The 14,606-nt window shown below is 43.0% G+C and overlaps 1 protein-coding gene across 4 annotated transcripts; it reads left to right on the top strand.

Annotated features, from left to right (window-relative positions):
• The first annotated feature begins 10 nt into the window (after nucleotides 1-10).
• Nucleotides 11-6,300, top strand: cbx5 (chromobox homolog 5 (HP1 alpha homolog, Drosophila)). Of its 4 annotated transcripts, XM_048240236.1 has the most exons (6): nucleotides 11-619; nucleotides 1,680-1,782; nucleotides 1,873-2,062; nucleotides 2,152-2,368; nucleotides 3,732-3,832; nucleotides 4,984-6,300. In XM_048240236.1, the coding sequence occupies exons 3-6, from the start codon at nucleotides 1,923-1,925 to the stop codon at nucleotides 5,123-5,125; spliced, it is 600 nt and encodes a 199-aa protein (XP_048096193.1). In that variant the 5' UTR covers nucleotides 11-619; nucleotides 1,680-1,782; nucleotides 1,873-1,922; the 3' UTR covers nucleotides 5,126-6,300. The 4 variants fall into 4 exon arrangements, with proteins under 4 accessions (XP_048096193.1, XP_048096190.1, XP_048096192.1 ...); XM_048240233.1 differs by lacking the exon at nucleotides 1,680-1,782; XM_048240235.1 differs by lacking the exon at nucleotides 1,680-1,782 and having other exon boundaries at nucleotides 11-629.
• The last annotated feature ends 8,306 nt before the right edge of the window (nucleotides 6,301-14,606 follow it).

The raw sequence follows: 14,606 nt of genomic DNA, 5'->3' as shown, positions 1-14,606 counted from the left end.
TTTGTATTGGTCTAATTTTAAGTCAATACACTACCTATCCAATGATATTGCGCACCAGAGACGTTTAGACCAATTGAAGAACAGTACACAAAAAGGGCGTTACCTGTGGCGAAGTGCGAAATGCTTACGGCGTGCATTTCATTTGGCTACAATGTCTAAGAAAATGTATCGACAATGCAACAGTGTGACTATCTAATGTTACAAAACCAACTGTATCGAAAAATATATGTATATAAAAAACACACGTCAAACAAGTGCAGTGATGAATACGTTCAGTAAACCCCATTGAGCTCACTTTACTTATTCTCTAACCACCCAGATCCTGTAAACGAGAATGCAGGTGTGTTAACATGTCAGTAACATACGCTGTATATAGTTATATCCAGTGATAACTTTCATAATAAAACGGTATGTAGCCTCGGACAATCCAGTATTTTTATCGTTTCGATTCAATGCGCATACGCATGCGTACACACGGCGGCCATTGTGTATTTTGGCGCGCTGAGCACATCTGCAGCTGCGTACAGAGAGGAGGAACTACGGGTGAAACCTAATTTCTTATTAGCTGACTAGCCTCGCGTTTGGTGTAGTTTGTCCCTGAATCTTAGAAAACTGTGCGGTGAGTGTTCGTAAGTGATCTTACGTTCGTTGACAAAATTCGCTAACAAATCTTAAATCAACAGTAAAGAAGAGTATATTTAGCTAGTAACTGACCATGGATTAATCTGCGACCTGGTAACTAACATTGGCTAAAAAGACAGACGTTAGGATAAAGAAGCTTGATATAACGTTAACCTCTGAGCTAATCAAATAACTTGACTGGTTGTCCTCCCTCGCGTAAAATGAGATTTGTGTACGATAACGTTACTCTGACCGACCACAGAAAACTATAAAGGAATGTGTATAGAACTGTGTGTAACATGTAACAAAACAAAATGGATAGTTAACCTGTAAAAATCTGTCTGTCCGCTATCAGTAGCTAGCAAGCTAAGAAATGTTAGCTACCTGGCTAGGCACACCGTATGCACTGTCGTGGTAACAAAACGAGCTGACTTGCTAGGCTGAAAGCTAACTGTTAGCTGTTTACAAGGATACGACTGACGAGACCGGAGATTGACTGGTTGATGTGTACTAGAAATTAACGTTAGCAACATCAAATGTATACTGAAATCTTTTTGGCTCTTCTGGCGGTCTATGTTGTCACATCTTCTTAATATTTCCAATGTTGCCAAGCCATTAGCTCTAAGGGCTAATGTTAACGGGCCACTCAATGGTAAACACCATAACTGACGCTACTGTACCACTCATCGATTTAGTGGCATCTCGTAAGATAAAATCTGATATCTTTGCTAAAACATTCTTTTTGCATTATTTGTATTAATCAGCAGCCCTTGGCATGTTGCAAGCTACTCAGCTGATGTGCCGTTATTAACTCAACATTGCTGGGAATAACCTGGACATCTATCAGCAAGTGGGACTTTGCATAAGCGTTCAATATGTTTACGTTTACGGGGAAGTTTTTGAAACTGCAGTTTCTGCAAATAGGACGGTCTTGTGTTACTTAGACAGAATGGATCTTGATGGACCACGTGCAACATTTGTATACATTTTTACAGCAGACCTTGGATTGCCTTTTGAGATGTCTTGTTCATATATCACATTTTTCGGTTTGATGACAGGAGGAGGTGGAAGTGCAGCTCCTTGCATCTGATCTGTCACTCTGACATCTCCACTAAATACCCCAGATCCCCTTATTCCAACTGCACCTCTGAACACCAGGAAGTGTGGAGTAAAAGCAACATGTTTATGTAAATAAGCCAGCAACTTTCCATGTGCAAATTTCATGTGATATCTTTTCTTTGACTGTTCTAGGAAGAAAATCCTCCCTCATTGGGTTAGGAGTTTTCAACTGAGGCATAGTAATGGGAAAGAAGAACCAGTCACAGGATGGAAGCTCGTCTCAGTCATCTGAGGAGGAAGAATATGTAGTTGAAAAGGTTATAGACAGACGAGTCGTGAAGGGCCGTGTTGAATATTTCCTGAAATGGAAAGGTTTCTCAGAGTGAGTCTGGTGTTGTTTATTCATATATTGGTGGTGTTCTGTAATGGGTCACCATATCTTGAGTCTGACATTGATCATTGAAATGATAGGAAGCACAACACCTGGGAGCCGGAGAAGAACCTGGACTGTCCAGACCTCATTGCTGAGTTCATGAAGACTTACAAAAAGGGAAGCAACCCCCCAAGCAGCGGTGGAAAATCCTCCAACACAAGTTCGACACCACGGGCCAAGGACGGTAGCAGCAACAAGAGAAGCTCGGCAGAGGAGGATGAGGAAGGAGGCAGCAAAGCCAAACGGAAAAAAGAGGTGATGGTGAAAGCTGGAATGATAGTGCATGTGCAATTGTGTCAGTTCTTGGTTGTTAGAATGTTTTATATCTTCATTATTCATTTGATATTAATCCATATTTAAAGTAGTTTTACTGTATTTTATGTAATAGATCTGGAGGTTCTCTCAATGGCACATGTTTTTGTATAATAGTGCTGTAGAGCCTTAGAACAAAAGCTTTAATGAGAACCGTGAACATAGTCATTTTGGAGCAGGTGTTTATCCATGTTGCAATATAACCTGTCCGTGTATTTGTTCATAGTTCAATATCTTCAGGTGACAAAATCTGAAGATGTACTTTGTTATTTAATTTGGAATTTCAGGATACACTATATGGACAAAAGCATAGCATAAGCATCCTGGCAAGGCTTTTTACAAGATTCTGGAGTGTGTGTGGGGTTTTATTTTACTCTTCATGCAGAGGACTCTCGTGTTGTATGGGTAGGCCTGGCTCGCAATCTCCGTTAGTTCATCTTAAAGGTGTATGATGGGGTTGAGGTCAGGGCTCTGCCACGTCTGAAGTTCTTCCACATCAAACTCACCCAAACATGTCTTTATGGACCTTGCTGTGCGCACCCTATGATAGTAACACGCTTGAATTCACTGAACTCCTTTTTCACAAGAAATGTGAATGTAGACTGCAAGACTTGGTGATTGATTTTGTACACCTGTGGCAATGGGTCTGAATGAAACACATGAATCCAGTGATTGTATTTATGGTGTAAATGTGAGATCAATATGCTGTTTGTTCATTGTGCATTTACATGCACAGTAGTAATCTGACTATTTACCATGTTTAGAATAAAACAATACTGTGAATATAGTGTTTACTGTAGAATATTCCATTCATGGTCCCATTTACATGTAACTCAGCACAGTCTGATTATAACTGGTAAAGAAGGTTGATCAAGGTTCTAAACCATCTCCGTTATTAGTGTTCCACATTCAGTAATTGTTTCTGCACTGAAAATTTGAATAGGCTCTTATAATGAAATTAAGGTGTATACATGCCAATGCAACTCAATAATGCAACCAAGATCGGAATGCCCCACATGCCTTAATTTGATTATTGCTTATTCCAACTATGACCTTATTCGGTTAATCAGAAAATGCTGTTTATTTGGTAGTGTCTTATTTGGAAAATGTACTTAATGGCGGTTATGACTGATTTGACAGAGTAACGTTTTAGTGTAGAAGTGTGTTATTCGTTTGCTTGCTCTTTCTCTATGTCTTTTGGGGAAAGATGCACAGAAGACTTTCTCTCTCCTTTTTATCTAAGATGATCAAATTTGATTTCTTTTAAATGAAGTACTGATTTCCTTTCTTTGCCCTTCATATATAGGACGCTATCCTCGTAGCGCGGGGCTTTGAGCGAGGCCTGGAACCAGAGAAGATCATTGGTGCCACAGACTCCTGTGGAGACCTAATGTTCCTCATGAAATGGTGAGAAGCTTGCATTCAGCCCAAGACAATGCAGAGCCCTTAATCATTTACATCTAAAAAGCAAATGCTAATCTCTCTCGGCTGGTCAGAGGCCAAGTGTGAAAACCTACGCCCAAAACCGCACTGCACCATAGTCTGGAAAGTCCTTACTTTATGTGTGGGAAGGAAAAGCCATCATCCACAGTATCACTACATTAGCGTTTGGGTGTCTATATCTTTGTAAACTCTACTAACTCTACTGATTGGCAACAAGATTAAATACTCATACACAGTTCTTTGAGTGCACAAAGAGAGAAAATAACTTGAACAAATTCTTACCAAGTAATATCATCAACACATTATCGGAATATGCAGTACATCACAATCATAATGGAATTGGTTCTTTATGTAATTTCTGTTGTTTTAAACAACATGTATGTAAGCAAAAATCAATAGAAGGAGAAACTAAAACATAATTGTGGGGGGTAAGAGGGTTAAGGCTGCCAGTCTTATGACGTCATTTTCTATATTTTTGATATGTTGCTGAGTATATAATAAACAGCAAAGAAAAGTGATTGATAATGACTGACTGACTATTATTGTGTTACATGCTTCAAATGTAAAGCACTTTGAGCTGCATTCTGTGTATGAAAGGTGCTATACAAATAAAGCTTTATTACAAATAAAGCTTTATTATAATTGAAGAGGGACAAATTAAATCTGCATTTGCTAAGAGTTATGTAGGTATATTGTTACATCTGAATTGTAAAACATTTTAGCAGTTGTTGGCTCGTTTAGTCTACTGGGGGGCAGTAATTGTCCTCACACCAATTAAGGCCCATTCACACCAGAACCACCACACACACACTCCGGTACCACTCCACCAGACTTTCTGGCATTCAGGTGTTAATTACTATTTTAATGAGCATTTACACACCTTTGTAATATGAATACCGTTTCGGCAGTTTTAAGGTCTCACTTATACCTAAAACTCCAGGCACATTGATGTCCTAAAATGATTATAGAACAATATCTTTTCATTATGAATTTTCATAAGAGTTCATATTTATTTAATGCTGCTTTTTTGAGTGTTTTGTCAGAAAAGTTTGTCTTTTCAAGACAATACCAAAACATTTTAGGTTTAATGTCCTGTTTCTGTCTCTCATTTGCAGGAAGGACTCAGATGAAGCAGACCTGGTGCTTGCCAAAGAAGCAAATCACAAGTGCCCACAGATAGTCATCGCCTTCTACGAGGAGCGTCTCACTTGGCACGAGGACGGTGACAAAAAAGAAAAGAGCGTAGTGGAGGCGTGAGGAGCACACACACACACACACACACACACACACACACACACACACACACACACACACACACACACACACACACACACACCCAGACACACACACACACACACACACACACACACACACACACCTACACACACATGCAGACACACACCTCTATTGACACAAATGCACCCTCATATCCCCCCTCCACGTGTCACTGGTTCTCAACTTTGATATTTTATTTTTTTAAACAAAGAAGAGGGGAACCGCGAAAGAACAAGGCTTGCCAGGAGACGGGGCCCTCCCTGTCTGTCAAACAACCTTCGATTCCAAATCCAACTGAGAAACAGTCCAGAACGGTGATGGCACATTTGGATTTAGGATGGAAGGAAAGTGATTTTATTATCCTAGGTTATTAGTTTTCCCCCTACTCTATGCTTCTGTTTGTTAAGTCATCTTGCTCCTGTAAACTTCTTCTTACACTGTAATTGTGGTGGGGTAAAAGGACCAGTGCTCTCTGGTTTGCTCCTAGATTGTATTTCCTCTGTTGGTGGTTCTCAATCTAGCTTTGTATCCCCCTTGCATTCTACCTTTTCCTTCATAGATAGTAGAACTCGTCTGTGGCCCACTGATTAGCCCAAGATGGTGTGTTTAGCTAATCTAAGGTATCATGCCATGACTCAAAGGGATAGATAGAAGGCATTGAGGCCAGAGAAGGATTGAGAACCCTTAGTCCATGTGAATGGAAAAGAATGGGAGGTTTGTGGCAGCATTTTCTACTTATTTTCTCTTACGTGTTGGATGAACTATAATAAACTGTGTAGGTCTTGTCATAATGTATGATGCTTTTGACCTGCTCTGACTTTTTTTTTATTTTTTATCTTTTAACACCAATGTGTCAATTTTTTTTTTTCCATTTTTGATTGACCTATTTGTAACTCGTTAAATCAAAGAAAATTGCATCCCTAAGTTTTGTCATGTGCAGTGAAAGGCATAATTGTATAGTATACATTTGTATTCTTGTACTCAGTATTTTAAAAAATCCTGAAATTTCTTCCTCGAGGCCTGTATTTTGACTTGTGTACTACTGCCCGCAGTGTTCCAATTTGGCCAAGAGTCTCTCTCCTCGACATGCCACTTTCATCATCAAAGCACAGTTTGTCGCCAGAACACTGACACAACCCATAACCTGTCTTGACAATCCCACATCCCAAGCAGACCCCAGGATTAGCCAGACAACACGCAGCACGCCGACGAGTCTGGGCCCACATCTCCACCCAGTGGTGCGAGACCAAACAGGATTGTTACCAAACCAGTAACTCTTGATGAGTGGGAACTCATTCTGTTTTAAATCTGTTTTTTTTTTTTTTTTTTTTTTATCATGTGTTGAAAGATGCACAGTTTAGTTGCAAAGTGTTTTACTAGTTACAAAAAAAGGCTTTTTTTTTTTTTTTTGTATGTCCTTTTATTATTTTTGCTCTTAAATGGCTATCTACATCCTCCCTCGGATCCATTATTTTCTGTTATTTCTTTCAATCAGTGTGTTCATTTAAACCACATGTTTTATCATGGTGAATGCTTCGTCCGGTCACATTTTGTATGTCTTGTAGCATATTCCAGTAAACCTAATTTTCAACATTACACAATGTAAGTGCATGTGATAAGTACTTACTCTGTTTCCCTTGAGTAAAATGTGTTCACTTGTTTTAACAAACTAAACAGGGTAATACCACCATCATACCAGCAGATGGCAACAATTAAAATTAATCCGTTTTCAGGCCACAGCATCGTGAATATCTTGCTTCTGAGGCAATAGTTGGGGCCCTATTTTGAAGGCTGTGTTGTTATTGGCCAGTGTTGTTGACTTTACCCAAGCTCATTTAGTACATTTAATCTTTTCATGTGCCTTGCAACATAAGATAGTAGAGGAGTGCTTTAATTTACATGCATTTAGTTGATCTGAATGACCATACTATTTTGCAATAGCGCTCAGGCTGTTACTGCTTACATATATGTGATGTGTGGAGGATTGCCTGCAGTGCAATTCTTCTACCTCATTTACTGTCGTCTAACTTGGCGTACAGAAACACTGCGTGCACATACATGCTTTGCTCCTTGGCTACCTCCCCAGTGGTGGAATGCTCCCCAAAGGGAAAGGGGGGGAACAAAGGAGAGTGGCGCTGAAAATGGAATGCAAAGGTGGCCAGTAAATTTGCAGCCCTGGGGACAGCCAGGCCCTGGCAGAGGCAGAGAGGACACCGCTTTATGAGCCGGGGCGGCACAGCAGACCAGCTGAGCACAGCGCACGTGTGTCTCGGGTAATCGCTTCTATGAGCTTGTCGCCTATGGACCCTTTCGTCAATAAAAACAAAAACAATGCTTGAACGTTCTATTTGGGCCCCAATCTACTTCCTCTGCATTAAGATAACATGGAATGTTAAAAAGGAAGTCTTGTGGGGCCAACTATGATGCTGATAATGGAACTCTCTTGAAAGGGTCCATATGCCTATCATCACAAGGCCACAAAACGCCAAGGGACTATTTATGCGTGTTAGGAAAAGAATTTGGAGAAATTATCCCAATACAAGGAAATTAGCAACATGGGGATCCTACAGTAGATGCAGGCTAGGTCAAAGTAGAGAGTGTGCTCCAAGAAGCAAACTCTCACTTGCTCAAGTTTAGAACTTGAACTTCTGACTAATAAGATCCAGAGGGCCTGAGGTGTTCCTCAGCATTATTGAGCTCGAATGGACACTGATAACCTGACTCTCGCCAGATGAATTTCGTTCCGCCTAGCTCCACTCACATCCATCTGGGATCGCTTCCATTCAGAGTGATTTCAGCACCAGATTTTATGGTAGAGCCAATCGGGATGCAGGGCGGGAGTTTCATAGATAGATTTATTGATCCCCAAGAGGAAATTCAAGACGTAGCGTAGAAGCGACTGTGAGACTTCTCAGCATCGCGGGTTGGCTTTGATGTGAGTGGTTGAAGTAGCACGTCAATAGACGACGGACAAGTGGCTTATCCAAACATATGCAAGGATTTTTGATATGGTCCAGCCTTCTGAAACACCTCTCCAATGGATCGATCCCAGATGGATGAGTGGAGCTAGGCGGAATGAAATTCATCTGGCGAGAGTCAGGTTAGGACACTGAAGACTATGGGGCCGTTCTGAAACTTGCATTCATGCTCAGAGAATGGCGTTTCAGCATTGTTGCAGACCCAAGCATTAAATCTCTTAATTAGCCTACTCCCCCAAATATTATGTTCACTCGGAGATAGTGATGGTGCAAATGCCAGTATAGGTGATTAAGGTCTCAAATAAAGCCACTCTCCAATCTCTTAACTCTGCCAGTGTATGTGGAGGAAATAATACAGTTCATGTGATCCTCATGAGGAAAAAGTAGGTGTGGTTTCATGGGCATAATGGCCTTTAAGGGCCATTTGAAGCTCATAGATAGGGAAAAAATGCTTCGACATTCACTTCCATTGTCTCATTTTGGAGGATTACAGTCAAGAAATTAATTGCAGGGTGTTGCAGGCAGGACCCTCTTGGCATCGGCCTTCCCTGAGAGTAGCCTTCATCTCATGAGGTGCCCTGGAACTGCTCTTCATCAGCACCGATGGTGCCTGCTTCACATTCCTGCTAGCGGTGGCACGAGCAGAGACAAAGCTTACCTCACTCCTCACCCCCCACATCCCCCACCCCCCACATACACGCACATCCCTCTGTTCTCATCTCCACCCGTGGTCGAACGAGAGAGAGTTATGGTGGCCATAAAAGGCAGATAATGCATTGTTAACTAATTCTGTCTGCTCAGAGCTGATATATCCCTTCTCTAAATCTCGGCGCCTCCAATAAAATGCAAATGCTAATGCTTGCCCTCTATGAGCCAATATCATTTTTTACCACGGAAGTGTTAAATGCTAAAGGAGGGTGGGCCCTACCTGGGGACTTGAAGTGTGCCAGGTGTCTGTGTGTGTGTGTGTGTGAGAGAGAGAGAGAGAGAGAGAGAGAGAGAAGCAGAGGCTGTTCAGATAATGATGCTGAATGCATTTTCTCATGGCCAGACTGCAAACACCACTAGGAGGTCAATGGAAATTTTGTAATTACTCCTGAAGCTTCTGAGTAATCAATGAAGTCTGTTGAGGCTCCAGTTAGTCTTGCACAATTGTAGCCTGTAGAATTGACTCAAGCATTTGACTACAGGAACTCAAAGCAAATTATTGATAATTGGATCTTTCTTTTTAAGAAATAGTCACTGTCTGAGAAACCAAAGGTATGCCAATTCCATTCAATTATTTTGTAGTTTCTTTTTTTTTTTTTATAATTCTCTTTGCTGTGAGTTAAGATTAGCATTTGTCCATAATCCTTGGTTTATTTTGATGTTGAAAAGTTCTCAGGAACTGACCATAAAATGACAGCATAGGTTTAACTGATCCATTTCTAAGGCATCCTGAGATGAAATGAACAGCATACTCTGCATAATCTGTTGGGACTTCAAGATATTGATCCCAATCTATATTTTAATTACCTGCTGCCATTTGTCTGCCATCTGTTAATGATGGCTGATTTGTTCTCTTTCGTAATTCTGCTCTCATACTGTAATTAAACCATAAATTAATTTGTGGTGCAGTGAGAGAGAGGGAAAAGATTAAAAGCATTATGCAGGCTATCGGCCAAATGGGTTTCAATTAATATGCACATAGCAGTGTTCCTCTAGTTGTTTACTCCACATAAAAGTTCTTAGCTGCCTCAGTAATGACATTATGATTCTAACGAGTCTTTGGAGCAATGACCGATAGGAAAATAAGGATGCGCTTTAATTGTGCTATCAGCACAGCCAAAGTACTATGGAATTTGCATTCCAAATCTCATATTTTGTATGCATTATATAAATACATGCATATGCATTATCCAAAGCATAATAATTATTTTGTTTATTTTTGGCATGTGTTTGCATGATTTATTATATCCAGTGAGTGTACTATACAACTCTACACAGTTGCATTATTCATCTTAGCAGTGCATATATACATCATGTGTGTAGATCAATACAATCATTTGGATGAAGTATGTAAGTAAGTATGAAGACTTAACTGGATGTCCACCTACTTAGAGCTGGAGCACTTCACTGTTGTTTTCATGGCCCGTCCCCTCAGCTGCCGACAGACAACTGGAAAGTCGTTTTGCTTGAGCTGCAGTGAGACCGTCACCCCACATGCCAGGGCGCTGAGCAGAGGCTTGCACTGTGAAATTGCACAGCTTAGTGTGACTGTTGCTACGGCCCTCCACTGAGCAGTTGTCCCTTTGCCATATTAATTACTTCATTATTGCTAACACACACACACACACACACACACACACGTACGCACACACAATCCACCACAACACATTTTTGTTTCCAGTGGTGAAATGCAGTGCAACAAAATATGGAGAATGAAAGCTTGTAGTGGTATGACATATACAGTGCGGATTGTTCCTTGATTGTGAACTGTGCATAAAGAATACTAACTGAGGAGGACAGAGTGTTGCAAGTGTCCACTGCTGGCCCATACTTGGTGCTACCACACAGAGAAGGAGAGAGGAAGACTGAGGGTCAGTTAGAGGTGCTGCCCTGCTTTATTCCTCACACCTCACCTCTCTGTTCAGCCCATTCTGAGGTCCCTGGACTCTCCTTGTGTCCAGTTCTTCCATAGTTTATGATTGAGACTTATCGGCGCCCTTTCTGTGCTAAACCTTGGCTTAGGTTTCAAGCGTTAATCCCATCACATTTAGGGCAGACACGTCTGCCGGCTCTGGTCCCCAAACTGACACCACCACCTCCAGCAAGTGACAAAATACTCAGCACAGGGCCCAAAAAAACCTCTGCCTCTAATGGAATGTGCTAGAACTGTGTTGGAGCAGCTGTTATATGCTTTGAATCAGAGAGATTGGACTTTTGATCCAGCTGGAAAATACATTTTCGGTGTGTGTGTGTGTGTGTGTCTTAGAGAGAGAGAGAGAGAGAGAGAATGTGTGTATCTGTTGCCAACAATTGGTCGAACACATCTGTCCAATGTATCAAACCAAACCTCATTGCATGCAGCTCAATCCTTGAGTCTAAACGAGAGATGACTTATACTGAATTTGGGTGAACATGAGCTTCTGGAGAGGGATTACCATTGCTAAAGTGCCAGCGAAATCCCCCTGGCCTTTAGCATAGACGTCTCTTTCATGTAAATGATTGCAGCCCTGATGATTGGTCTCCATAAAGAATTGATTAGACAAAAATGGTATTAGCTCTAAAGCATCTAGAACTGGGAAAATATATGGTAAACAAACCTGAAAGCGTTTCTAAAGTCTTTATGTATAGATAGCATCTGAACCTTTACTCAATGTCAAAACAGGGACAGAATCAAACAAAATCACTCCAGGCATTATTCACAGATGTAAATCACGAATGGGAATATGGTTTCCATGTCCTGGTTTGCCTTTGATATCTAATTCGGGCGAGGTGAGAAAAGCCGGCCGCAGTGGGGAGCCTGGCTCTCGGCAGCACAGCTCGGGGCCCCGGGCCCCCAGGCTTCGTCGGCCCCACCACTCTCCGAGGGATGGAAATAAACAGGGCCGGATCGCAGGAATCCAGCTCGAAATCCGGGAAACGTGAGAGGATCTGAGGAGTCGGAGCCGGGCCGAGCAGATGGCGTCTCCAGCAGGGACACCTCGTTCCATTCCTCCTCTCATCCGTTCAGGCTGCCTGTCTCTCTCCTGCCCTCAGGAGTGTGTGTCTCTCTTGCTCTCCTTCTAAACCACATGTGCATGTATTTCTCAGGCCATTCAAAGTCAGGTTGAGACATCAGATAACTTTGAGATATTTATGTTTTTTTTTTTTTTAATAAAGGAGCATTGGCTTTATCACAGGAAGTTTTGAAGGAGGAAGAGATGGTCCTTCAAAAGGTTCTCCAGATCGTATGCGCCCATTGGTTCTCCAGATCGTATGCTCCCATTGGTTCTCCAGATCGTATGCTCCCATTGGTTCTCCAGATCGTATGATCCCGCTGCAAACCTTCATGAGCACGTTGCATGCTCCCACCTGGTTCAGTTCAGTCTGCAGGGGAAGTGCTGACTGTATGTGGTGGGAGGGCGAGAGAGCACTCACATTTTTAACATACACAGGCTCAGACATGAAACATGAATGCTCTGATGCTATGCCGAATCCCTCCCCGCCCCAACGCCAGCCACAGTTTCTACATATATCTGTCATTTCAGTGCTCATGAGAAGAACTATGGGTGCATGAGAAGAACTATGGGTACATGAGAAGAACTATGGGTCGATGAGAAGAACTATGGGTGCATGAGAAGAACTATGGGTGCATGCAAATGCAGAGCAGACACACGCTACAGGAACCGCAGGCAGGCAGGAGGCCTCTCTCACATTCCACCACTCTGACTTTTAAGTGGGAAAGACACTAGATGTTTAACAGAGACTCTCTTGCAGTTCAGAAAGTATCCCACGATATGGTCCAATCCCATGATGCTGGGTATGAACTAAAGCTGAACATAGCTGTAGAAGAGCAGTAACAGGAAGGCTGTAAATCCGTCTGCATTACTGTAATATATTTGCTTTCGTGCTGGGGGGAAATGCATACACAAAACATGTGTGTTCAGACGGGGAACTTAGCGCAGGCTTTGCAAGAGAGTGTTACGGGGAGCTCCAAATGACTGCCTTTTAAGGGGAACTTCATACTACGTGAAAATGTATGTCAGATGTGTTGCCGTGGTGACAGGGAGGTCAGCGAGGCCTTGGCTCATCTGTTTCCTATAGGCACCATCCAAAGCCTCCGCAGAACAACGAGGGCGAAGCCTGAGGGGAAGAGTGCCAGGAAACAGCCTGAGAGGGCTGGGGGTGGGGGCAGGGATGCCGTTGTGCGGCGCGGGGTGGGGGCGGAGGGTCCGGTTCTGCCCCCTCGCTGCTTGGTCGTAGCTCCGGAGTGGCTGCCAGCTCGCCGCCTGTGAAGCATCCAGCACCTGCTGCGCTGCTTTCCCCCCCGCATAAATCCAGGTGGGCCCCAGTGGGCCTGCTGTCCTCCTGCCACAGCGGGAGATGGGAGGCGCACTTTCAGAGGGGCCAATCGCGAGCCCGCCTGAAGCCCACATTTACTTCACAGCACGCCAGCAAGGCCGGAAAGATTAGCATCAGAGTTAAAACGAGGATGGGCAAACGCTGGGAAGGTTTCATGGCATGGACGCTTTATAGCGCCTCCTCTACCCAACGGGCGTCGTTGCAAAGATAGAAACTGGATCTGAACGATACGGTGAAACTAATGAACGATGCACAATTAACACCAAATCAAAAACAGAAGACACTGAAGACTGAAGATGAATGGTTTCCTTAGTAAAACAAATGTTCCATGGCTAATTAATGTTTCACATTGCATTAATGACATCAAGTCAAGAATGATGCATGAGCGTCGGAAAGATATCCTGAGCATGAAGATGTGAATTTAAGGAAGAATCATCTCACTGAAACTGCAGTTAGGAGGCCGCAGCGGTAGTGGCTTGTCCAGTGCTCCACCCCATCCTCACAGTCCACCCTGTCCACTGCACTGCCCTCTGGCCACTTCTACGCAAACTGCAACCTACAACACGGCCCTCAGTCACCCACAAATCACGAAAGTGTCACTTCAAATAATCTTCCCTTGCTGCTTTTCTTTTGCTTTGCTTTTTCAGAATAAAGGATCACTTTTTCCGAAAGAGAAAGCAGCCCTTCAAGTATGATGTGCGTTGGCCAGAGAAGTGTTGTGTGGACTGGCTTGGCTGCAGCATTGTTGCTCCATGACAACAACAGCAACAGCAGCAGCAACAGCTGTACCACCAGCAGGAGCAAAGCCAGTGCTGGCTCTCCACATAGTAATGAGCTCCCAGCAAAGACTAATGGGAGACTCCAAGAGTCTCTTGTCTGCAGTAAATCATTATCCCCAAATGCATGCCTTTCTTATGATGTGTAAATTCACAACTACTTTTTTTAACTGCTGTGTTTTTATGCTTACACATGTCCTTACATAACTGTGTTAGTCTGCTTAACGATAATTCACCGAGTGCCTTCTTTTCAGAGGCTCTCACACACACACACACACACACACACACACACACACACACACACACACACACACACACACACACACACACACACACATACACACACACTCTCTCTCTCTCACACACACACACACACACACACACAGTGCGGGCTGAGGCAGAGCTTATGTTGTTTGCTGAAACACTTTGGCCAGTCAGTCATGTGGTCCTGCTCTTCCTATTGCGGCTCTCCCAGAGGGGCTGTCCACAGCCCACTCAGCCTTCTGTTCCACTTTTATGGCCTGCCGGAGGGAGAGGTCGCTGACCCACACGGTCACTGGAGTCTGGCCCTCATTTGTATTCTGCAGTGGAAACTCAGACAATCAATACTAACATTTTCATGCGGAAAGGAAAAAGTAGCTCTGTCAAGTTTCCTCTCAAGGC

The sequence above is a fragment of the Alosa alosa genome, chromosome 4 (assembly GCF_017589495.1).
Source record: "Alosa alosa isolate M-15738 ecotype Scorff River chromosome 4, AALO_Geno_1.1, whole genome shotgun sequence".
Taxonomy (NCBI): domain Eukaryota; kingdom Metazoa; phylum Chordata; class Actinopteri; order Clupeiformes; family Clupeidae; genus Alosa; species Alosa alosa.
Note: the sequence above shows the minus strand (reverse complement) of the source record. Positions and strands in the feature narration are given on the sequence as shown.